Source organism: Corapipo altera, unplaced genomic scaffold, assembly GCF_003945725.1.
Source record: "Corapipo altera isolate COAL_440 unplaced genomic scaffold, ASM394572v1 50, whole genome shotgun sequence".
NCBI lineage: Eukaryota > Metazoa > Chordata > Aves > Passeriformes > Pipridae > Corapipo > Corapipo altera.
Window position 1 is genome coordinate 10,781,944 of NW_020884889.1, and position 25,123 is coordinate 10,807,066.

At 35.6% G+C, this 25,123-nt stretch overlaps 2 protein-coding genes across 2 annotated transcripts in view; one reads left to right on the forward strand and one right to left on the reverse strand.

Annotated features, from left to right (window-relative positions):
* Positions 1-3,447, reverse strand: part of GLDN (gliomedin) — a 37,875-nt gene extending 34,428 nt beyond the window's left edge. Inside the window, exon 1 of the mRNA XM_027644176.1 lies at positions 3,422-3,447. The gene's annotated coding sequence lies outside the window, so the exon portion shown is untranslated. The remainder of the gene's footprint in view (positions 1-3,421) is intronic.
* Positions 1,975-24,979, forward strand: LOC113947533 (aromatase). Its single transcript, XM_027644174.1, has 10 exons — positions 1,975-2,106; positions 9,643-9,810; positions 11,436-11,586; positions 13,966-14,120; positions 14,739-14,915; positions 15,605-15,719; positions 17,166-17,280; positions 17,886-18,048; positions 19,335-19,576; positions 21,482-24,979. The coding sequence occupies exons 2-10, from the start codon at positions 9,666-9,668 to the stop codon at positions 21,731-21,733; spliced, it is 1,515 nt and encodes a 504-aa protein (XP_027499975.1). The 5' UTR covers positions 1,975-2,106; positions 9,643-9,665; the 3' UTR covers positions 21,734-24,979.
* The last annotated feature ends 144 nt before the right edge of the window (positions 24,980-25,123 follow it).

Genomic DNA, 25,123 nt, shown 5'->3' on the forward strand with positions numbered 1-25,123 from the left:
TGGGAAAGAGCTGGAAACTTTCTGTGGTGGCTTTCTTATACTGCTATACAAAGCTTTCTTAGTTTGGTATCTGTGAAACAATTACCCATCTGCTTCAGAATTGATCCTTCATAGTTTGTCCAGATTTAACAACTAAAAAGAAATGGACCTAAACCAGCCTCAACACTGAGCTCCTGCAGAATGTAAATATCCCCAGTCTACAAGCAGAAAAAAACATACAGTTGTGACTTGTATAAACAAAAAAAATATTAGAGCGTGACTTCACCGTAAACAGTTAAGTAGGTTTAAAAATTAAAACCAACTATCCTCTCTTTTTGAGATAAAGTAATTTTTAACACTTTCAGAACATCAGATACTATGCAACAGGTTTCAGCTATTACTGTGCCTAGTTCTAAATACAGGACATAATAGAACTGAAGTTCTACCCATTTTTGCTTGTACTGTAAACAAATCCCTGCATGATAAATAGATATGGAAGAGTGTGTGCACATGGAAAAAGAACAAGAGTTCAATTGTCAGACTGAAATTACGTTGGCTTGTGGTTGTGTAAGCTGTGTCTCTTCAGCAGGGTTGCAGTAATGCCACAAGAATTTCTGCATGAATTCGGTCCTTTTTCTCCCCAAACTTATTTAATTAATTTATTTTATTAATTAAAGAAAGGCTTCTCAAAAGAGATTTCACATTCAATAAAATTCTAGGGCTCTTCCATCCTTCCCCAAGTTAAAAATATTCCATCACTAGAACTATTGTACATAACCTTAATTACCTTCTGCTCCAAGTGAGATCATAGTTCCCTAAATGCAAGACATTTTTCCCCATTAGATGGGTTTTCTTATTAACACTGTTCTAATTTGTTTCATTCATTCTTTTTACATGCTAATGCTAAAGCCTTGAGTGAATTCAGAAAAAGAAGAATGAAAACATTTTACAGAAATCTTTTACATTTGTGTCCTGACAGTGAGAGACAAGGAAGCCCCGTGTCTTATTGCCAGAGGATGTAACACAGCCTTGCTGAAAACAGAATTGAGGGACTCAATTTTCTAAACTTGAGAGTACTAAGCAAAAAAAAGATGATTTTGACCTATTTCACAAAACAGACTGTTTGGACTCACAGGAGTAAATTTATAGAAGAGGCATCTGAACCAGCTAAGGATTTCCCATAACAGACATTGAAACAATTTGGATTTGTCTTGGTGCTTCAAACCAGGAAGTAACAGGCACAGGTACCTTATTCATACTTCTGTGTTAGTCTCCTCTTTTAATAACATCAACACCTTTTCCTATAGGTCTTTGGTCATTACTTTAATGTTTCCTGTAATCATTTAATGCGGTTCTTGAAAACAATTGTATTTTCATAAGTTAAGTTTGTTAGTTGCCCAAAGCTAGAGCAAAAAACACCAGAGGCATCACAAAGCAGAGAAAACAGCCTTTAGTTTAGTCATTAGTCACTCTGAATGACTACAGTTTAGTCATTATTAGTTTAGTATAGTCATTCTGAATGACTATATTATCAAACCAACTGGGAACATAAAAGAAACAGCACAAAAGGATAGTCAATTAGTCCTTCCCTGTGTCAGTGCAGGATTCTATCTTACAACGTAATTGACAACTTTATCATCCCAATTTTAGAATAAAACTTTTGGACTTCCTTGTTGTTGGAAATTAAAAATACATTTAAATATGCTAAGCAAAGAATTAATATAATTTCTGCTAGTTGCACCTCCAGTTAAATGACAAATCTCTTTCCTTGTTCAGAGGCAACAAATGTAATTATAAACTTTGTTTACTTTTCTGTTTTACTCTCCAGTCACAGTTCTCATCAGCATTAGGTATGTGTGTCTATCACTGGCTATTTTGCAGCAGACACATTGAGATGTAGAGGTAAAATTACAAAATTTTCTTTTCAAAGCAACAGCCCCTGATCTATTACAATAAACAAACTTCCATCTCTAAGCAACTGATCTCTTAGCAACAAGAAGCACCTGCATAAAAGATGCTACAGAGAGTGATCACCAGAAAACCTATTCAGATCTTTAAAAGGAGCACATCAGTAACAAGGATAGCACTCTCCACCGGTAAAAATCCAGAAGTAACAAGAAGACACAGGTAAATTTTCAATTCATATTATAGCATTTTTCTTCAAACAGTATGAGTGGGACAGTACATAAATGGTTTTTATTTTGCTTCTGAGTGGGAAGTGCACCTTCTGGAGCTGCTTTAATCTGAGTTACTGTAATTATCTTTGCGTAAATTACATGCTGTCACTATTTAAAGAGAATTTTTTTTTTTTTAGTAGAAAATCTGCAGGTCTTCAGCCAAATTCTTGGTATTAAAACAAGAGTAATGTTATGTATTTTGTAAGTATTCTACAAAGTTTTATTTTAAGAAAAAATAGCACAATGTTCTTGCAGAATAGTCATCCTTAGAAAGTGTTCACTTCATTCAACCTTTCAAACTGTTTATATTACATTAAGAAATACTAAATCACTTTAGTTTTTATAGATACAAACTCCCCGATTAAAAACCCAAACCTGTTCATTGTTTCTGTGGTCTCTGATTTAATTCTTTTGACTCTCAAAATTTTGTTGATGTGTATCACAACAAAGTTAGGGTAGAATACATATCATGGGATGGACACTGCCAGTTGCTGCTGCATAGTAATGTAGAACTGGTTGGAAAGTGAGTGAATTTGGACAAGCCAACATTTCCAAGCCTCATTATCACAGGATTGTAATGGATTGTAAGTGAGGTCAAAAAAAGGTCATCATGTAAAACAAGTCTGGAACTGACTTGGAGAAGTTTTTTATTCTATCATAGCTTGATCTCTCTCAGTTGGTGCTTGCTGTAGGAAAGTGTTACCTTTCTTTCAGCTACTGTATCTCAGTTAACAATTATTTCTGGTTAATGAAGTCATTTGCAGGGAGAATGGTCAGAGAGTAGTCATGCATTCTTCCTTAGTCTTGTTTTTTCAAATACCCAGACACATTTTTCTTAAGAATCAATTTTACATACTTTGATAGAATAATTGATATTAAATATCTTACATAATACTTGAAAACAATTAATTTATATTTCTTAGAGAGTCATCCCTTCTGTGTCAACTAAATTGTTGCTTCAATTGATCAAGGTATTTGCTAGCAATAAAAGTACAATAGCAGAGACATAATCATGGTAGAGAGAGCTGCCTTTTACTTGATAAATCAGAAACAAAACCCCCTACCCAGTAGCAATAGAAACTGATAGCAGCCACACACAGAAAACCCTCCTCATATAGGTCTGCTTTGCCACGGTCACACGGGTGTCTGATAAAAAGCAGATTAGAGAGAAATTTCTTTCCAAAACTAGTTAGTTTTGAGTTAATTAGATCTTATGGTGTTTTAAGGAAACTTTGAGGTAGACAGGCAGTAAAATCCAGTCTTACCAATACTGCAGAAGTTTGCTTATCTCCACAGCTCTTTCTGAGGCTCTCGAGCACTGACATACCTGTGCTGCTTCAGGAGATGAAATGTTTCAGATGAAACCCCTTTACCATCTAATGTAGATAATACTTTTCATGAACATTATGGTAGTTTCTAAGCAGCAATGAGACTTCTTGTGAAAGGCACTAAAACTGGCAAGTGGTTTTTCCAAATCACACATCAACCACTATGTAAATCACAAAAAAAGAGGCACTGCCTTTACTACAGTTATCCAAACAAATAGTAATATTCAAATGGAGTCTTACACCTATAGAAGATATTTTTTATGTGTTTGTTTCCCTGGCAAAGAGTTTATTCTGCATTGACCAGCGAGGTCCCACTCACATGATAGTACAAGTGATGCTAAGAAAACTAATTGACCAAACTGACTCCAGACAACAGGAGTGTCAATGTTTACGACAGTTCTGCAACTCCAAATTTCTCTGCACCTTGAAACTCACTGTACACTTGGAGTCAAAGGGGTGACAAGAAATCAAGTGTTTTGGACACTGAAGCAGATACAGTGGTAGCCACCACCAACATGTAACAATGCAGCAGCACTTTGTAAGTGCTACTAAAGGCAGCTGATAGAACTTAAAAACTCAGAGAAGCATCCTGTAGGGATAGATCCTGGTCAGCTGAGAGACAAAGTAATACTGTCACAAGAAGGCTCACTAAAATGAAGAAAACCACAATTGCAAATTAGCAGAGACATCAAATGTAACAATCTTTCTTATCTCATGGTATACACATTTTTTCAACACCACAAAACCATGGACATGTTCTGCATTTTTGTTTCAATTGCCCTCTGACACAATATTAGGCTCCCACCTCCTCCTTCACTTGCCAAGAGCCCCTTTAGATTGCCAGGATAATCATAACTACATCCCCACTTCCAAGCTTCTGCTGAAAGCTGTCACCTCTTCCTTCCCTCCTCTAACCTAAACAACAGATAAATTTGTAAGTACTATTTAGATTAGATTTCATAGTAATCAAGTGGTACAGGATTATTCCACAAGGCTATAATAACCATTCAACACTGCTAGAATACATTTCCATAGTAATTAGATGTGATAGAGCTCTACAACTACACAAATTCCAACCCACTGACTCCAAATCTAAAAATGGTTGAAAAAGAGATTTATTCCCTAATTTTCCCATTTTACCATATTTATTTTTCCTTTGAGTTGCAGAAGATTGAGTTGAAAGTAGAAAATAGACCTAAACTACAAGCCAGAGTGCTTCCAGCAACAGAGTAATATAAACACCTAACTTTCAAAAGGCTGCTCTGCACACTGTGATTGCAAATGAACCCGTATATAATGTGACAGATGCCACCTGGAGCAAAGGATAAGGTCACTAAAACACAGATTCAAAGCAAGTGAAAAATAATTAAGAAAAAATATTACAAATCCAAGAAAAAAAAACATCACAAGCATAATGCAATATCAGATAAGCAATAAATTGTGATGGAAAGCTCTCTGTGACATCCCCATTGCGTGCTGAGAGAATTACAGCATTAGAAGAGACCACAGAACACCAGGTAGCAAACAAACATGCACTCTGATGCTTACAAAGTAATTTTACTGCTCAGTTTATAAGGAATGCTAAGCACTCTTAAGTTTAGAAAAGGCTTCTGAGGTGTTCTCAACTTAAAACCCCACAGGCTTTCAAGGCAAGACAATCATTCTATCAAGGATGTGACGTATGTTTTACACCTGATGATAATTATCCACTTCAAATTAATTCTTTGAAAGGAATGTAAACACACAAAAAAAACCCCATAGATTATTTGACTTTTTAAAATTGTTCTTATAATAGATTCAATGCAAATGCAAACAAATTTTGCAGTAGTTCCACATATTCAACAGGTGGGAAAAGAATTTCTGACTTTGCAATAAAATCCACAATTTAAAGGCAACTTAGAAGTAATTGTGTGAAACTCCTTCAGCATGAGCTCTGTGGAAGAGGTCTGACATGCAGCTAAGAATCAGACAGTTCTCATCCTGTGATAAATGTTATAATCCCAATACAGCAAGATACTTATATGCCTAGAACTAATTAAACTAAACTAATTTTTCAAAGGTACTGTTTTCCTGTTAGTCTATATCAACATTGGCAAACATAGTGGTAAAAAGGGAGCAGATCTGTAAAACAAAACAGTTGGTGATGATCCACTTTCTCCATTGTACACATTTCATGGGAGTTCAATATAGATCTAAACAGGTTTTGTAATTTGAATCCCCATTAAAAGCTGGTGTGTATGAACCCATCATCACGCCATGAGCTACTTCCACCCAAAAATCCCCCAGTTTGTGTGCTCTGAAATTGCTCTGGGATACCTACTGAAGTGTGGGAGTGGGGATAATCTGCAGGTTTCCTGTCAAAGCACACTACTGGTGCACACAGAAACACCAGTGCAGACACCACAAGCCACTGCACCTTCAGGCAGCACCCACAGGACAAATACAAGAAAACCACTAGTTTTTTGCCTGACCAAGCCTTCTAGTTGTGAAACCCACAACAAAATCCCTCTGCACACTTACATGTAGAAGGTTGAACTTTCACAGTCTGCATGAAACCGTCAATCTTAAACGTTTGAGTGGAAGCAGGCAATATGAAGAATCAGCTTCTAGAAAGAAAGGAAAGGCTACAACATTTGACTGGGAAAAATAAAGAATTACTGGTCTTATATAAGCCAACATTTATTATTATTATTACTATTATTATTATTATTATTGTGTGAAATAAGTCTATTTATTTTCCAAACTGTTTAAACCTAGATCAGTTGCTCCAGATGCTGCTAATACTGGTCACTAATATTTGGGAATTTATAAAAAGGAGTAGATTTTTTTTCTCCATGTCTCTCCTGACAGATGAACCACTACAAAGGAAAGAACTCCAGGACACAAGAATGGTTCTTCAACAGTTGTATGATCTCCTCCTTCTCAAAATTGTCAGAGATTTTCAGCTCCAATTCTATAATATGATTCTATGAATTTGCTCTTTTACTGAGAGAGTCATTAACTACAAAGCTCTAACTGGACTAAGAGGAGTCAATACATCTGTCCCTTAGATATATGGGTTTTTCTCTTTACTGTGGACCTTGTCGTCATTCCTCATGTCACCTTTAGCAATAACAGAACCTACATTCTCCTAGGGTTTTACAGTCAAGACTTAAAAATCAGTAATCCAAAGGGCCCTCTGCTGGCAGATGGTTCCCCAGCTGTTAAGGTCCGTGAGTATTGTCAGGGCAGACAAGCAATCATCTATTTTGTCACTAAAGAACTTTCTTATTATAAATCTCTTTTCCCACACTCAATAGTGGGATTTTAAAAGCTTTTCTTTTTGCCCCATCCTTTTTCTACCATGTAAGTAACAATCTGAACCAATAAATCCTTCTGATCTGGCACACATCTCCATCAGCTGCAAGGAAAGGAAGTGACCTATAGAAGATTTCAACACAAAATTAGCAAGAGTGGTGAAAACTTCTTTCCTGCACAATGGGCATTCTACCTTTGCTCTGTTTCTAAACTTTTTCAGTCTACTCAGGGACTACTTACTATAAAAATTTATTTGGCTGAGTTTTTATTAGGAGTGACTTACAATCATGGACAATTCCTAAAAAATACAATGGGTACAAGTAGGACAAGCAGTTCAGTTGAAATATATTTAAATGAATTTTTCCTGATCCAATGTACTTCTGAAACAAAAAAAAAAAAAACAGTCCAAGTGCAAACCCTGAAACTCTGCTTGGATCATACTCACAGAAATGAAGCAAAGAAATTCTCAGTACAGGAAGTGTAAACTGTTTGTTTTAAGACCTTGAGAAGCCACTTTGACTAAAAATAAGATTTTGTCAGATCATTTCAAGAGTATAAAAAGGAATCAAATTTATTTCATTGCCTTTAATTCTTTTAGCTACGTGAGAGCACAATCCAGGGTATAAAACTTATAAATGTAACAGCAAGGTGCACACTGATGTATTGGACATACCACAGAAAAAAGAAAAATTCTTTTACTAAAATTATGAAGTTGGGACAATCTAGATCCTAAAACTCAATCCATTCCTATCAGTATGTTTTGAAAAGACAGAAACCTGCCTCCATGTCTCTGTCAAAACAAAGATAAGCTTCAGCTGTGAATAACTAAGAACTGAGCAAGATCAAAACTCAGGGTTGATTTTCAGAAAATAAAAGGGGGAGTCTCATGCTTGCAAAGTACACCATGCAAACATATCAGGGCCTTGACCTCTGGCAGAGCTCCACCTACGGATATAATATTGACAGATGCACATTTGGAGGAATGAAATTGGTTTATTTCATAGCACCCAAATGCATAACCAACTACATACTTCTCTTCATAGGGAATAGGAGGCAGAGAAACTACTGTACACACAACAGACTCTTGGAGATGAAAAAAAAACCAAAACAAAAAAACAGTGCACATCAGAGCCCGTTTGTGTCAGTGGAGTACAGAGATGAAGGTGATCCAGAGAAAAAGCAAGAAAAAAGTGAAACTATGCTCTAAATGTAGTTATTTCCTTCTGTAATGCTGTAAGCTCATAACAGGGAAAGAGACTGAAGCTGATAAAAGTATTTACATATATATGCAGGTATGGGGTTTTTTGTGATCATAAATAGCATTCAAGGAAATCTAAACTAATAAACACCACTACATGATAAAAAATACTTTTCATTACAAACCCTTTTTTTCACAACATGCAAGACAGTATAACAGCTGGATATGTACGAGATGTACAGGAACACTCCCAGAAGAGAAGCAGTGCTAGGTATTGGAATAGCATGATGTTTCTAAAAGGTCATCTGGTAGATGGGTAATTTTGGATCACAGCAATCCCAGGAACCTGGCACAGCAATCATCCAAAACACTGGAGCATGGCATTCACCTGCAGGTTTCAAGCCACTGCTTGCTCCCCTCCCCAGAGTTTTACCTGTACTCAATACCTTGTCTGCTTCGACCATAAACAGTCTCCTTACTATCTAGAAAACATCTCTCACATTCTTGGCTTAGTTTAATGTAATTATAGCAGGGATGGTCGCTACAAAGCAAGTGTAATCTTTTCTGCAACCTGAGACCAAAGTGCAAGACAAACAAGAAAGCACTTGCTGAAAGTAAACTGTATCAAAAAGCTTCCTGTTAAGTAAATACAATCCTTCAATTTTGAAATGTAGTTGCAGAAAGAAACAAAACAAATCAGTTCTTGTCAGGGTAGCTGTTTTATTAATAAAATACTGGGCAGACGCAAACAGTATCTTTCTGTCGCTACGAATTCTCACTCACAGAATAACTTCTTCCTTATCAGGTAAAATCACCTCTTATATTTTTTGATTTAAGACAAAAAGATGCAAAACAACTTTGAATGAATCCTTCTACTCCCTCTATGCATAACAGACTTGTCCATTTTCTTGGATTTCCTTTCCTGTGCCAAGTACTGGTTCCTGTTTAAGGAAAAATATGGTAACAATCTATGATCCTGTTTGTTACGGCATATACTACATTTGTCAAAGTACTTAGCAGATGAACCATGAAGAAATGCAATACATTACACTCAAAGGTTGATAAAAAAACCCCAACAAACAAAAAGACAAACAAAAAACCCCCAAAACAAACACAACCCCCAACGTGTAATACATGTTTCAAACAAAAACATGAGGTTTATCTGCATCATTAAAAACTACCATAGTTATTCTCTAAATTAAAGAACTCTGGCACTACAGGCCTACAAGAATAGAAGCAGCTAAGTAACAGAGACAAAAACTTTCAAGTGAACTCATTCAGTGCTTCCACATGTGCTGAAAGTTTAATTTCTTGTGTTTTGGTTAGAAATTTGAGAGGAGTGAACCTCAGTATTGGTCAGCCAAGTCAACATCAGAGATAAAAAGTCTGTCAGCCAAAGTATCCAAAACTATGCTTCAACATCAAGGTCAGAAAATCTTTGTTATTCCCAAGCAAAAAGAGTGTCTGCTACATGTCTGCTTTGGCTGGTGATGAAGCCTGTCCTGGCAAGCAGTCCCAGCAGTCACTCTCATTATAAAATAAAGCTACGTCAAGAGCTAATTTGCTCATTTATAAGAACTACAAAGGGGTTGAGAGGTACCTACTAAAACTGAATACATCTGAGCGTTGACAACCTCTGTCTCTTTCCCCTCTCTCTCTGAAGCAAAGCAGAATCTCTTGGAAAAGATGGTCCTGGAAACTCTGAATCCAATGCACTACAACATCACCAGCCTTGTTCAAGATACGATGCCAGTGGCCACAGTGCCCATACTCCTTCTCATGTGCTTTCTGTTTCTCATATGGAATCATGAAGAAACTTCATCGATACCAGGTGAATTAATTTTAGCTGTAGTGCCACCTAAAAGCTGCCAGAGTAATTTTTGTTTGTTTCTCAAATTTAAGTGGGAAAGTAATGGTGAATAATGATTGTATGACAACAGAATTTATTATGAGCCAGTTTAAATAATACAAATTTTTTAAATAACTGATAAAAGAAATCAGGCTCATTCTAACCTCAGAGCCTCCATAATAACCCTGGCTTGGCCATCTAAGTATATGACATTTAGTTTTCATCTTTATTGTGTGTATGCTAGAAAGATATAATAACATTCTACAAACTGTAGTTGTTCATATTTTCATGTACATTATAAATGACTTTCTACATGTTTTAAAGTTTAAATCTTTCTAAATTGTTTTTACTACAAAAACTATTATCTAGGAAATTATTCGGATTTTAGTAGGTTGTCAATTTTTTTCTCTATGTTTAGCACTGAAGGTCCTCCAGAACAGAACAACATCAAATGGTTTCCCTTTCCCTTCTGTAATATTTTGGGGGCTCATGGTAGAAATCACTGCATCAATTTATTTTTCATCAGATGTAATGCAATCACCTTCTGCATGAATGAGAACAGTGCACACATCTCCCAAAGGTGTTTGACAGGAATAACCCTAAAGCAGATCAGTGATTCCTGAATCAAATTCCGAGAAAAGACCCTTAGCAAAGACCATTCGAGGAGAAAGTATTCACAGAAGGTTGTACATTCTATTTGAATGTTTGATTGCACCTACAAGAAGATAGAACTAAGTTAATATGCTCCAAGTTTTCAGGTATTTAAATAATCTGGGGTCTGCAATTCCTATTAGTAAACAGTGAAACCATAAGCAACTTTTAAAATTTTTAAACAGTATACAAATCTTTGTAAGTACTTGAGGTTTTTTATGGAGTCAGATTCATATTTTACAGACCAAAGGAGCAAATATAGCTTTCCCTGAAGAAGGAAACTTCCTTTTAAAGGTAATTAGGGACAAATTTTCTCTTGCTGTCTCCACTTTGTCCTTTTTGTTGTAATAGAGAAATTTGTTGCTGAATTGCAGTGGAATGATTTAGTTGAGAACTTTGTTGATTAAATGCTTATTAGTCCATTCTTAGTTCCTACTTCAGCACGTTTTCATAAGTTCACAACAGTAAAGTACTCTTTCCTTTAAATATCTCTTCTCACTTTAGTTTAAGAAATATAACAACTACATTTAGTTACACCAAAAGGACACTGACTTTTGTAGGTGTTACTGTGACACTTCTAGACAAAATTCAGTCAAGATCACACAACGGATTTGTTAAAATCACAAATTAATGTATCACATGCATCTTTTCTAGATCATTTCTTCTTTCTGTCGTCCCTCCAAACGTATCTTTAAAAAGAACAGCTAGGAGTTGTACAAGGAAGAAGTGCCTGTCACTTGTGGTACACTGAAAACACTCCAGACTTCCACAGGTATTAAGGGAGCCTTCACCTATGTAGGTGCAAAGTTCCTCAGACAGTTTCAGAACAGGATTGTTTGTGTGACCTGCCCAATGCAGGCTGTGACAGCCACGTTCAAAGGCTCCTTTCAAAAGGGTGATGCTCAGGGATATTTTCTTGTCAGCTGAGACCAAACCTTTCTTACCGTGTTCCTTAGGGCCAGGATACTGCATGGGAATCGGCCCCCTCATTTCTCATGGGAGATTCCTCTGGATGGGAGTAGGTAATGCCTGCAACTACTACAATAAGACATATGGAGACTTTGTGAGAGTTTGGATCAGCGGTGAAGAAACATTTATAATTAGCAAGTAAATCCTCTACTTTCTATCCTTAATAACTTGAAAAGCTTTCTCATATTTTTGCAAGCTCTTCGCTACTTTTTTCTAAAGTTGAACTGATGTTATTATTTTCAAAATTTATCCTAACACAAACCTTTTACTTCCTGATATTCACAGATGCTTTCCTAATCTTTTGTTTCTTTAACAACTGTGCTATTGGAATTTTGGTGAATTCTCTTAAATTTTTTGTGGAAAGGAAGATTAAGCACTGCGGATCAGTCCTAAAATTCATTTACTATTTTACTATTCAATTTAATATGAGGATTACTTTCTGTTCAGGAACATAGACTGACTGCAATGAGGGATTAAGTCAAATTTTAGTTTCCTGTGTTCCTATTTCTCCTTAAAGTGGAAGTAATGCTTGAAGGTTATGGCTTCAATTCAATGCTTTAATTAAGCAAATGCAGCTTTATAGGATTATGAGTAATTCAACTCCGATTAATGGGATTATTCATAGGCTTCAATTATACACAATATTAAACATCATGTTACACTGTAGCCTATCATTTCATTAGCTCCAGTGGATATTTGCTTTCTTCTTGGATCTTCTGGATGCTTATGAGTTATACCATGAAAAAGAAAAGAAAAAAAAGAGGGGTAAATTGTTTACCATGTGTAATTGATAAAGAATCACAACTTTTTATTAGCAATATCAGTCAACCCTTACTCAGCTTCCACTGTGTAAAAGCTTTTGAAAGACACAGAGAACTATCACAGAATTTGCCATGTGATGCAAGTCAGCTTTATCTGTATTTTAACCTCTGCAGAAAAAGGTAATCATGACAGGAAAACTATTTACATTCCTATCCTACATACATATTGAAAATTGCAGTGAAATGTTTTGATAATGCTTTGAAAATACTCCAAATTCGTACTCCTGCCTTTCACTGTCTGTGCTACCAATTCATCAGAAACAAACCAGGAGTGCTGACAAAAAATGCCAGAGCTGCATCAGACTTTACAGTCAACACATCACTTTTCTACAGACATTTTTTGCTTAAAATCATTGACTGTACATAGAAAACAAGTATTCAACTTTTTTTTAAAGAATGTAGAATAAAAGTTTTCAGCGGATCATAAATTCACTGCAAAACTAAATATAACCTGAATTCTGCAAAAGTGTACTCTTTTCATTAATAACATCTGAATTTTTAGCATCAGTTCTAATACTGAGATGCTAGTGCAGAGGGAAGGACTTGTAGTGCTGGTTAAAACAGATAATGTCTTTTGGAGGACTTCATTAAATAGTTTCATGAGGAAAATCTGCTTATACAAGGCCACTTGATGAAACCCTCCCTTAAAACATTGTGATCCGTCTCCTGCGTAGAGACGTGTGGGATGGAAGGAAGCAAAATGAGCCTGCTGCACCTTTTCCTTCCTGGAGACAGCTGTTATAATTTAATAACATCTTCTTATGTTCAGGAAATTACATATGATGTCCCTTGACATGCAAAAAACCTTTGAGGTTAACTTTACCTCTGGGTCAGACAAAACCGTAGTGAAAACCCAGCACTGCTGCAGTCAATAGCAAAAGTCACATTTACTTTTCCTGATGCAAAAAATATACCAAACCCATGTAAGAAGTCTGGGATTTGGACCATAGAGTATGATACCTGATAAAGAAAGTAGCACATTGTTTCATTTCAATCTCTCTTCTGATTTTCTTTCTTTTTGTTGGATTTTGTTTCCTTGGGTTTTCATCACATCCCCATTTCTGAAATGCTGGCTCCCTCTAAAGGAAATTGTATCTTAAAGCAACAATGCTGGTCACAACCTGTCTGCCAGCAGCTGCAAATCAACCTTGCCAGCTGTAAAAAGAGTTATACATATCATGGACTTCCCTTACATATCTATTTAAGAATATTTATCTCACACATATCTGCATATTATGATGCTGCATATTTAAGTGAACTGTGTATATTTATGCTTTCAGTATGTGTCTGGAAATGACCTACTAGCCACAACAGTAAATATGTAATTTAGTACACATCAAATATTTTACCTTATCTTCTGACATGTCTGACTTTGGTCACTGCCTGAGCGTATCTAACATACCTACGTATTTCTATGTATACACCCTATTCAGTTTAAAATCTTGGTATTTTAACTAAAAAACAGTTTTAAATCTGAACAGAATACATTATTGCTCTAATATAAATTCTGAAGGTATTTATCATCAAGATTTTTAACTATGTAAAAGGAATATTTCTTGTTAAGCATTATACTTTCTGCTAAATTAAGAATGCAAGTCTACATTTCAGAGAAACTGTAAAATGCCAGAATAAAAATGCTGTGTACAATCTATGAAATGGTGGGTTTGTTTCAGGCTTTTTTCTCATCCTCTCCCAGATCCTCAAGTGTATTCCACGTAATGAAACACTGGCATTATGTGTCTCGATTTGGAAGCAAGCTTGGATTACAGTGCATTGGCATGTATGAAAATGGGATCATATTTAATAACAACCCAGCACACTGGAAGGAAATTCGACCCTTTTTCACCAAAGGTAAATCAGTGTGTTCTGACACACTGTACCACTGTAGCACAGTCAATCTTCTCTGAAATGCTGTTTCTCCCCGGGTTCAGTATGTCCCAGTGATATTACAGGTTGCCAGCAGGTTGCCGCACAGGTACAAGGCTGTTTCAGAGCACCCAGGAGTTATAATTTGAGAAATCTCCACCATCCTCCCCACAAATCCCCAAGTTCTCTTCCCTGCTCAGTCTCATTGCAAGCAAACGAGATGGGACATCCACAGAGCCTGTGGTGCAGCTGAGGCTGTGGATACCCTCCCAATCAGAAAGGCTGCCCAAATTATGCCAAGTATCTTTGCATGACATGGCACAAACCTGGCATAAAATGTGTGAGGTACAAAGTGCGTGGATATAAGTAAAGTTCTGGCTTTGGGTTCATCACCATTTTAACTCAAAATGCTTTCATTTTTCTTTCAGAGGATGATAAACCAGTTTCAGTTTCAGAAGTTTCAGACTGATTAAGTTTCAGACTGATTTTATACCAGGCACTGACATGATAACGTTTGCCATTTTATTGACACCACTGTCACCAACTGAGAAGTTATAAATAAGGTATTTTGAATTAACTAATAATTTTGCACGTGTGTTTCAGCTCTGTCAGGTCCTGGTCTGGTTCGTATGATAGCAATTTGTGTGGAGTCAACAGTGGATCACCTGGACAAACTGGGGGAAGTGACAACTGAACTAGGAAACATCAACGTGTTGAACCTCATGAGACGGATCATGCTTGACACATCTAACAAGCTTTTTCTTGGGATCCCTTTGGATGGTACTAAAAGCTTTATTTTTATGCCTTACGATGAATCTAAAGTGCTTGCCCAGGGAAAATTCACTGACATTACTCAGAAGTATTGTTTCAAAAAACAGAGCAAGAACAGGCTCTTATATCACCATATAATTAACTGAGAATGATTTATTATCGGTTTAGTTAGAAAAGAGAATTTTGTATGACCAAAAAATATACATTAGGTTGTCACATTCACCTTAATGAATAGTACCATTTAAAGAGATTTTTATGCACTGAGTTGGTACAATCCCAATATTATCTGCATTAAAGAATCTGAAACCTTTCCACCAGACTAAATTATTGCCTTTAAAAGTTCATCTAAAGATTTATGTCTTCTGCTATTTCTTCAGCCTCAAAGCCATATGAGAGAAATAATATTATCAGGATGTCTAAGTTACCCCATTTCAATATTCCGCAAGCATTCTGCTCCTGCTCTCCTGTGGGAGATTATTTGGCTCTGGTTGACACACCAATATGTCCTTTTAGCTAGTTAGCAAGAGTTTTCACAATGATCTATTACACCTTTTCTACAGTGTGCTACAAACATTACCTACCAGTTGTTTATCAAATTCCCATGAACTTAGAGTAGGGAACAGGACCTTATTATTAATTTTTCTGAATTATTTGTGTTCCCTAACTATTAACTTTTTTTTGTTAATGTTCATTTTCAGAAAATGCCATTGTATTGAAGATTCAAAATTACTTTGATGCTTGGCAAGCACTTTTATTAAAGCCTGACATATTTTTTAAGATTTCTTGGCTGTGCAAGAAATATGAAGATGCAGCGTAAGTATCAAAGTTTTACAAATCATTTGCATAAGACTCTTTCTTTCTTATGAAGGAGATATTCCTTGGTGCTTTCCTCTGCCTTTTAGAAACTACAAGATGGTTGCTGAAGTCCCCTGTCCACAGAGCCAAGATAGAACAAGATTTGTCACTGATGCTACAAGCAGATGATCTCAGGGGACAGTTTCAAGTGTTTGTCTATTCAGTCCCAATTTATTCACCAAAATATTAGTTAATGCCAATTTAAATGTGAAACTCAGTTAAGATCACTGGCTCAGTTCAGACAAAGAAAAGGTATCATATGGGATGAAGCTACACTTGCTGCCTACCTGAGGACAGTCCAATAGTAGGTTACAGCTCATCAGAACAAGAAAATCCATCCACACTCAGGGCACAATCCCACAAAGGCATTTGTTGGTTCTCTCAATGTGTATATTTGAGTCAACAACTCACTTCTGAATTAAACCTCAGTGCTCAGCGTGATAAACCTTTTCAAGGGGTTTTTCCTTATTAAGGAAAAAGTACATTTTGTCATCTTGTTCTTGGCAAAAATACAAAATGCCTCTTTTATTTTTATGATCTTGTTTGCTGTCTTTTGCCAAAAGAGGGCTGGCTCTAAAAAGAACTGGTAATCATTTTTTTTTTTTAATTTTGGATTTGTATTCCACCTAACGAAAGAAATTGCTACTTAGGAAGTATGTGTAATAAATTGTTTCAATAGTGCTATATAATGTAAAGGTTTTAATGGAAAGATGGAGGTTCCTCTAAAGCAATTGACAGTTCTTGTGAACTAGACACAAGATTTGCCTTCTCTAACATTTGCTTGCTAGTTTTATTATGGCACTGATTGCTGCTTTATCATGTAATGCAAATAATAGCCAAATGTTATGGCCCAGTTATTACTAGAAAGCCCCTGCAAGCAAATATTGATATTTCAAAAGCTATCCCATTAAAATGGATTTATTCATAAATTTCTACCGCAAAGAAAAAAGATAAAGATTGCTGGACTTAAAGTAATGCAAAGAACCACCACAGGATATGAAGACTTCTAATATTCTTCTGATAAATTTTGCAAAAAGGACTATTTGCTTTTTCTAATACATAAAAGATGTTATAAATACTGAGAACTTTACGGGGACTGAAGTTTTAAATGCATTTACCCCTACAGACCCAGTCAAAATTTTCTAACAAATGCAAACTAAAGACTTTATGCAAAACCTTTCCACAATACTTTTTTAAAAAGAATTGCCTTCAAATCCATATATCAAATATATATTATTATTATTACTACTTTACAGAGAACCATATAACCATTCCTAGGAATACTTAATTTCTGCCATTCTTAGATGTTTTTCCTGGTATAATCTCTATATTTCTGGTCATACCCTAGAGTATACTAGAAGTCTGCAGATATTTGTCAATATGATTGATTTCATCTGTTTTCAGCAAGGATCTTAAAGGAGCAATGGAAACCTTAATAGAGCAGAAACGGCAAAAGCTTTCCACTGTTGAAAAGTTGGATGAACACATGGATTTTGCATCCCAGTTGATTTTTGCACAGGTATTGGAAACGTACTCAATATTTCTGAAAATCAACTGATTTTTCTGACATTCTCCTGAACACAGGTTTTGCAACTTAAACTTTGTGTACCTCTCTGAAGGTCATGTCATCATAAAAGGATGCCAATTAGTTGGTGCTCTAGAGTCCCTAACAATGATTTAAATATGAATACTTGTATTTTGGTATCAGGTGCTTGTTGTATTTATTTCATGGCTTGAATAAGATCCTTGAAACTCTTATATCTATCCCTGAATGTCCTTCAGTCTTTCTCTAACCTCAGTATTTTATCTTGATGTATTGCCTTTTGTTTGCAAAGGTTTCAAATGCTATACAAATCCTGTCTTGTATAATCTCTGCCAGCTCACAAACTCCGTGAAGAAAGGCAATAAACTAAGAAGAATCTGAGCTAAGAACAAACTCCTGCTTTTCTGTAAGATAACACACACCCATCAAAACATGAGTTTTCTATTTTTCTCTGAAAGACGAAAAACAAATGTTATTTAGCATAAGATAGACTGTCAAGAATTTGTACAGTCTGTGGGACCTTCATTGGCATCAGAGGTCAGCAATCAACATTTTCTCCAAAACCTCCATTTTTTTTTCAGAACAGAGGGGATCTGACTGCTGAGAATGTGAACCAGTGCGTGCTGGAGATGATGATTGCTGCTCCTGATACTCTGTCTGTGACACTCTTCTTTATGCTAATACTGATTGCAGAGCACCCCACAGTGGAGGAGGAGATGATGAGAGAAATTGAAACTGTTGTGGGTAAGCAAGAGCTGCAAAGTCAGTGATGTAGGATTATAATTTTGCTTCTGCAGTGATCTAATTTCAATAATTCAAAGGCTGAAAATTTTAAGTGTTTTCTTCTAACAGAAGCATTGGCTGTAAAACACATGAACTACCATTATATGGAAAAGATTTTATTCAAGATCAAATGAAAGAAGATGTGCAATTTGTAAAACAAATTAAAGTAGGAACCATCAGAATTGATAATCTGTTAGAAAGAATGTTCTGTATTCTCTCCTCAGCAACAGCAGTGGAAATCAGCATTCACCTCATAACTTTCATTGAATTTGCTTTCCATTTACCTTGAAATAGCAAAAGGGGACACTCAGTTCAAATACTTCTAATCACCAACATTTTTCTGTGATAAAATACAGAACTTCTCTAAGTTTCACTATGACCGTAGAAGGGAAAGACTAGAGAAAATTAAAATTATATTCTGCTGTCATCCATTTTGATCTCAAATTGGTCTTCTCAAAGTACTAATTACTAACTATTCAAAACACAATCAAGATATTCCAAATTTGTATTCTTTCCTTTCTCTAGACTTCATTCAAAGCCTGACACTGAACTAATATAGAAACTAATTTCATCCACTCTTATTAGAGATTTACTTCTGGTCTGTTAAACACTGGAAAATGCATAACAAGTCCTTTACTCTTTTTCAAAGGTACTTTCAATAAACCTTGTTTTATTGTCCTCATGAGAGTTGAGTACTCAGCTTACTCATTTTCCCTATTTCTTTCTGATAGCCTTCATCTCTAAGGCAGTAGAATGTTGTTACCTTTTCCTTCAGCAGATGACCAACTGTGGGTAGCAAACTTTTATCTTGCAAACCTACTGAGCTGTACATCCTGCCAAACCCAATCACAGGGTGAAAATTTAAGGTCCTCACAAAGTTATCTCCCACCTCCACACTATTCCCAGATTCTGTTTGCTGTCAGCTGTTGGAAGATTTATTTGTGTCTTGTTGCTCCCTCATACAAAAGCCAGGGAAGGACTTTCAGAGTTCTGTTGCTGACAAGAAAGGAGAACAAAGAGTCAGTGTATTAACAAGAAGGTGAGAGATCATAAAATAGAGTTTGTGCTGACGAATATTATTCAGATTTCCTGAATAACTAAGGCTACATAAAACTCCTTAAAAGCTGTTGGATCTTTCCTACCATTTCAGAACTTGAGAATCTTCAAAAAATGTTTTGATATTTCTATAATGAAGCTATTACATTTATAACCAACTAACATCTTCACCATCTGCTTTATTCCTCAAGGTGACAGAGACATACAAAGTGAGGACATGCCAAACTTAAAAATTGTGGAGAACTTTATTTATGAGAGCATGAGATACCAGCCAGTTGTGGACTTGATCATGAGGAAAGCTTTACAAGATGATGTAATTGATGGATACCCTGTGAAAAAGGGGACAAATATTATCCTCAACATCGGTCGTATGCATAAGCTTGAATTCTTTCCAAAGCCAAATGAGTTTTCTCTTGAAAATTTTGAGAAAAATGTAAGTTTTCTACCTCATTTCTTATGGAACATTGGGTATTGTTTACTGTTAATGTCTCTTCCTCTTACTTTGATCAAGAACTTTGTGACTATAAGGCTGTTTTCCCTTTGTCTAAGTGTCTAGTTACCTATATATCATGATTATTATTATTATTATTTTTAGGCAGATATTTTTCAATCAAAATGCCTTTTAAATAAAAAGTAATTATAATATAGAAAGCTGTTTTCTCCAGACACAATAATTTTGAATAAAAATTCCTAATTAAATTTGCTGGGCTCACATAGTTGCCTGACACTGGACAAAATAGAGACACAGACAGCAACTTCAGTTTCAAAGAAATAAGTAGATGACCCACTTTGACACACCAAAAATGGACTTATTAGTAAAAACAGCTGAAGAAACAGTTAAGAAAACAAAGAAACAAGCCAGAAAAACACCTGTAAGTTTTACATATTTCCTATCCAAAATCCAAGTGTACCACGTATGCCACACAAAAACGAGCACCAATCAACCTGGTTAGCATTTCTAAACTGCTATTTTATTACCCATAAAAAACTCTATTCAGTATTAAAAACAACAGCTCAAGAAAAAAAGTCTGTAGAAAATTCAAGAAGGGAGCAAGTGATGAAGTTTTTTGAAATTATTATTCACTGTGAACGGATTCCATTTTGCCACCCATTATTTTCATTCTAAGTATTTCTATCAAAATGGATGTCTTGCTTATTTTATGAGTACATTTTGCTACTAAAAATATTTCCCCTTGACCAAATATTTAACCACACATTTTCTATCTGACTTGATGCATTCTGTTTGCCACATAATTATTCTGGCAGGCTCAATTTTCCCACAGTTCTCTAAGTGAATAGCAATCCACAGCATTATTTATGATAAGATGCCATTGTTAGAATCTAAACATTTTTCCATTTTCCCAGGCTGTGCATTTGCCATTGTGCTGTACTGCCAGCTGCTGTACTTGCTCTGTATGATAAACACTTGTATTTACGTATCATTTTTCAAAAAACACAGCTCGGTTTATTTGAAAAAAATTTAAACAGAAAACATTTTTCTCAGTCTGAGAATAAGGAGAAAAGGACACTTTTTTCCAGATGATTTAATATAAGCCAACCTTTTCTACTCTATTCTTATGTTAAATAGGATATCAGAACACAGCTAATATCTTCCTTTTTTAAAAGGAAGCTACACAGATGAAAAAAAATAATTTATTTATAGCCAGACTTTCTTTTTAATGTGTCAATAAAAGTAACAGAAACTGTTTGTGTATTCTTCAGTAATTCTGTGAATCCTGCATTTCAAATTTCAATTGATAGGACAGAAGACAATTTTATCAGTATTATCTCTCTATTGGATTTCAAATAAAATTTTTAACATTACATTTTATGAGAAATTAGTTCTTGGGAATATTGCCTTTATAATGACAAATGTAGTGGGTGTATGGCTTTATGATTATCTTATGATTTTCTTTAGATAAGGCATCAGCCTGTATTTCAGCTATTTATGAGCTTTATAATGAACATTTTCTGATAAACTTTTTAATGAACTTTAATGCATTTGAAGAGCAAAAGCTTCACTCCATTTCACAGCTTGGGCTTAAATCCCTGTATTTCACAGGACAAACAGGCTGCAATACACAGGTAGACTTAAATTGTTTAACTGTGCAATCCCTGCTACCTGAGCATTTCAAACATTACATACCCCTGTTGGTGTCTGTAGTTTGGCCTGACTTGGGTGGGAGGGCTGTCCAGTGTGAAACAAGTGATTGCTCCTAAAAAATTATTTCCACAAGTTTTTCAGAATATACCTACTACCAACCTCCATCATAATTTTGGCTACTTTTATGAAGAAAAAACTTGTCTTAAATTTTATTCCTCTTGTTATTCTGTGCAGGTCCCTTCACGATATTTCCAACCCTTTGGATTCGGCCCCCGGAGCTGTGTAGGGAAGTTTATTGCCATGGTAATGATGAAAGCAATTCTGGTGACTCTTCTAAGGAGGTGCAGAGTACAGACAATGAAAGGAAGAGGCCTTAACAACATCCAGAAAAACAATGACTTATCCATGCACCCCATAGAAAGGCAGCCTCTGCTGGAGATGGTTTTCACACCAAGAAGAAACACAAACGGGAGTCAGGGTGACTAAAATGGATCAACATTAGTTACAGGGCTTTCTCGGCCACAGCCACTAAGAAATACTCATCATTCCTAGTTAAATACTTAGAGTAAAACATTTTGTTGCCCCTAAATGACTACAACGTCAGATGACAACTTGTTCTGCCTGTACAGTAGAACCACAGGCCACAGTTCAAAAGATATGCATAATTCCTGACTACTTTTTAAAACCAAGTTTGAAGTTATGCTTTCCCTTTTCAAACACTGCAAGTTCAGAGATCTGGGGTCAACAGAAGAACATGCCTGATGGAGGTTTAATTCTGGCACTATATGTGTCCTTTTCCCCCCCCCACCTCCCCAAAGTTTAGCAGTATTTGACTACTCCAAAAATTCAAATCATCTGTTTTTGAAAACAGCTGAACGAGTAAAATTAAAGTTAATTTTAAGACTAAGAAACACTCAAAAATATTTAGGACATATGTAAGTTACAAAAAAAAAATGTTTGAAGAAGAAGTCATTCAAACTTTTTTTTTTACCATGTTTTCCTGTCATACCAAAGACTTAGTGTCAGACAGATTTTACCAAAAGAGGTAATTTTCAGAGAGCTTGGGTAATAATGGCAGTTGAGATAACTGTTCTATGTTCTTAAAACCCAGTCTCCTGCTGCAGAACATCTGAAACATCTTAGTAAGACCAGCTGAGAATGAGGTAATGAATATGAAACATTAACATGAGTGTTACATGGAGGGGTAACGCTCACCCTCACCTCATCTGGTTAATTGTAGAAATCTCCCACCTCACTTCAGTTTAGTAAAGAAGTTTAAATTCTCTCCAAGCTAAGTTGTATCAAATCCTTTCTGACTAGATTTTAATTGCTCAGTTCTACTTCAGACAGTAAGATTTGGAGTTGTTACTCATGTTCCCACACCACAGCACAGGTGTCCCTCCCTAATTATCCAAATAGCCCCTGTTTCTTCTCCTGTAAGAGCACTGGGCTGTATCCTGCTCTCAAGAGTCTTGCTTTATGCCCACTGATGTAGAGAGACTCAGCAGCATAAGAAGAAAAAAACTGTCTGAAGAGGCAAATTTCACTGGATAAGTGCTCGCAGTTTTTTAGTGGCAAAGGAGAAAATTCCTGAAATAACAAGCAGATTTCTAGAGAACATTTTTAAAGGTGTTTTGCATACACAGGTTTTTGTTTTAATTATAAACTACGCTTACATTTATACTTATTTCTTAACAGGAAAAAGCTAAAAAACTATCCAAGGTGTCTTGTTCAAAATTGACCTATCTTGAAATCTGTACAACCTGGGCATTGATATCTCTACTTGCCTAAAGATGAGTTGGTAGTTTGGTCAAGAAGAAAGATATCTTCCTGGCTTAACAACAACACTCCTTGACAGAGACTTTGCATTTTCATTAAGCCTGAGTTTTCATACTGTGTAACACAAAGAAAGGGATTTTCTGGATGAAGTGCCTTGATAAAGACAACCAACCAATGTACAACAGGATTTATATTAATCTTTTCCTTCCAAGTCATTTAAACTATAAAAAGAAAAAAAAAAGGAGAGGAAAAAAAGGAGAAAAATTGTTCACATCTTTTACTTTGAAAATATAATTACAATTAATTACATTAATTAATCTATTCCTTCAGACCACTGATCTCAGATACGGGTCCAGCAGAGGAAGATCTCTCCAGTACCAGATGAAAACTGCATAAACCCAACAAATAATCATTTGTTCCAGCCCAGGGTAATGAATTAGGCTGGTGGTCTAGGATGAGGAGAGGAGCTGCATGTTTAGATCAATTCTCAAAACAGTATGCAAATTTTCTAGACTAATTTAAAAAAAATCAGACTTGAAAGCAGAATAATTTATTGCAGCCAAGTTACTTTTAAAGCTTCCTCCATAACATTTGCATTGTACCCAAAAGTGACAACTGTGAAGTGCAATCCCACACCACATACAGATGAAATTTGGCATTTGAAGACAAACAGAAATCGGATTTAATGTCTAAACTCAATGGTCTTTTCCAACCTAAGGGATTCTACAATTCTAGGATTACTATTTTTTAAGGCATGAAGTGACACCGTGGTTTGAATCTTTGGAATATCTAATATAATCCCTATTTTTACATTCTCTGTATCCTTTAAACTAGGATATTGTTAGAGTAGCTGGGAGAAGAAAAAAAAAATCAACAAAAAACCCCAATCACAGTTAAATCCCATTTTTACTCATTCTGTATTATAAAACACTCCAGGGTACTTCAGTGGACAAACATTTCTCATTTCTATGAGAACTCCAAAACCAAATCGACTGAAGGGAGTTTTTTTTCCTTAGGATTAAACTATTATTTTATACACAGGATGCATCTTTGCTTATTTCACACACAAAAGCATTTTTGTAGTGATGATTTACTCTCTGGTATTCCCATGTCATAATTATAGGTCTCTCCCAAGTAAAACTTTTCTCAAGGTTGGAATTAATAAATTCTCATTCAAATTTTGAAATAATTACACAAAATCAAATAGATAGAAAGTGCATGCTGTTCTGATTTCTTGAATGTATTACATTTTGTTGAATTTGTAGGCTGGAATTTCAGAAATATGATTACCATAATTACTCTATGAAGGAAATGAAGCAGTATAATTTTTTACTTTTTTGTAAGCAAGCCTACAAAATTATTTCCCATTGTATTTTAAGTATATTCCTCTGATATGCTTTGCACATAGTCTTTCTGGTCTTCAGATTTCTACAGTACTTAGTTTTGTCCGCATTTGGACACAGCAGACCTGTTAATGAATCTGAGCTGTTAACTAATCTGAGCCATTAGCTCATCTGAGTTCCATTCTCCCTGACTTGATTATGGCTGTTACACAGTGGTCTATTTGCATGAATATTTGCACTAAAAGGTCCTTTTCCCCTTCCCATACACCGACATCTGCTTGAGAACTGCAGTTGGTGAAGCAGCATTTCAAAGCTTGCCATGTGGATATGAACAGTTTCCATCTTTTCAATGTACATATACCACTGTACAGAACAGAGCTCTGATTTTAAATGGTGTTTTATTACCAGGTACTGTAAAAATGTGACTTTTTAACCACACAAAGTCTACTGTCATCCAGTGACTATTCCATGAATGTTCAATACATTGACACAGAACAAACTTGACGATTTTGTTTTATACATCACTGTGACTATGAGCTGCTCACAGGGCATAAATGTAGATGTTGTCAGAAAATAAAACAATGATCAAATAAAAGTTGAATGCACAAAAGCAAGTCTAAAGTCATGTTTCATCATGTTTTCCCAACCTGAGAATCACAAAATAGTAATAAAGCGTATGAGTGTGTCTGCATGCATGAACTGATTACTGAAGTATTAGATACAAGGACAAAATCTGGGATGTTCTAAAATCAAA

Bases quoted from the DNA above. Each gene is read 5' to 3' on its own strand.
- LOC113947533 (XM_027644174.1), top strand. From the start codon at position 9,666: ATGGTCCTGGAAACTCTGAATCCAATGCACTACAACATCACCAGCCTT. The intron at 15,720-17,165 runs GTAAGTATCAAA...ATCTGTTTTCAG, and splicing joins AAGAAATATGAAGATGCAGC to CAAGGATCTTAAAGGAGCAA. The intron at 19,577-21,481 runs GTAAGTTTTCTA...TATTCTGTGCAG, and splicing joins TTGAAAATTTTGAGAAAAAT to GTCCCTTCACGATATTTCCA.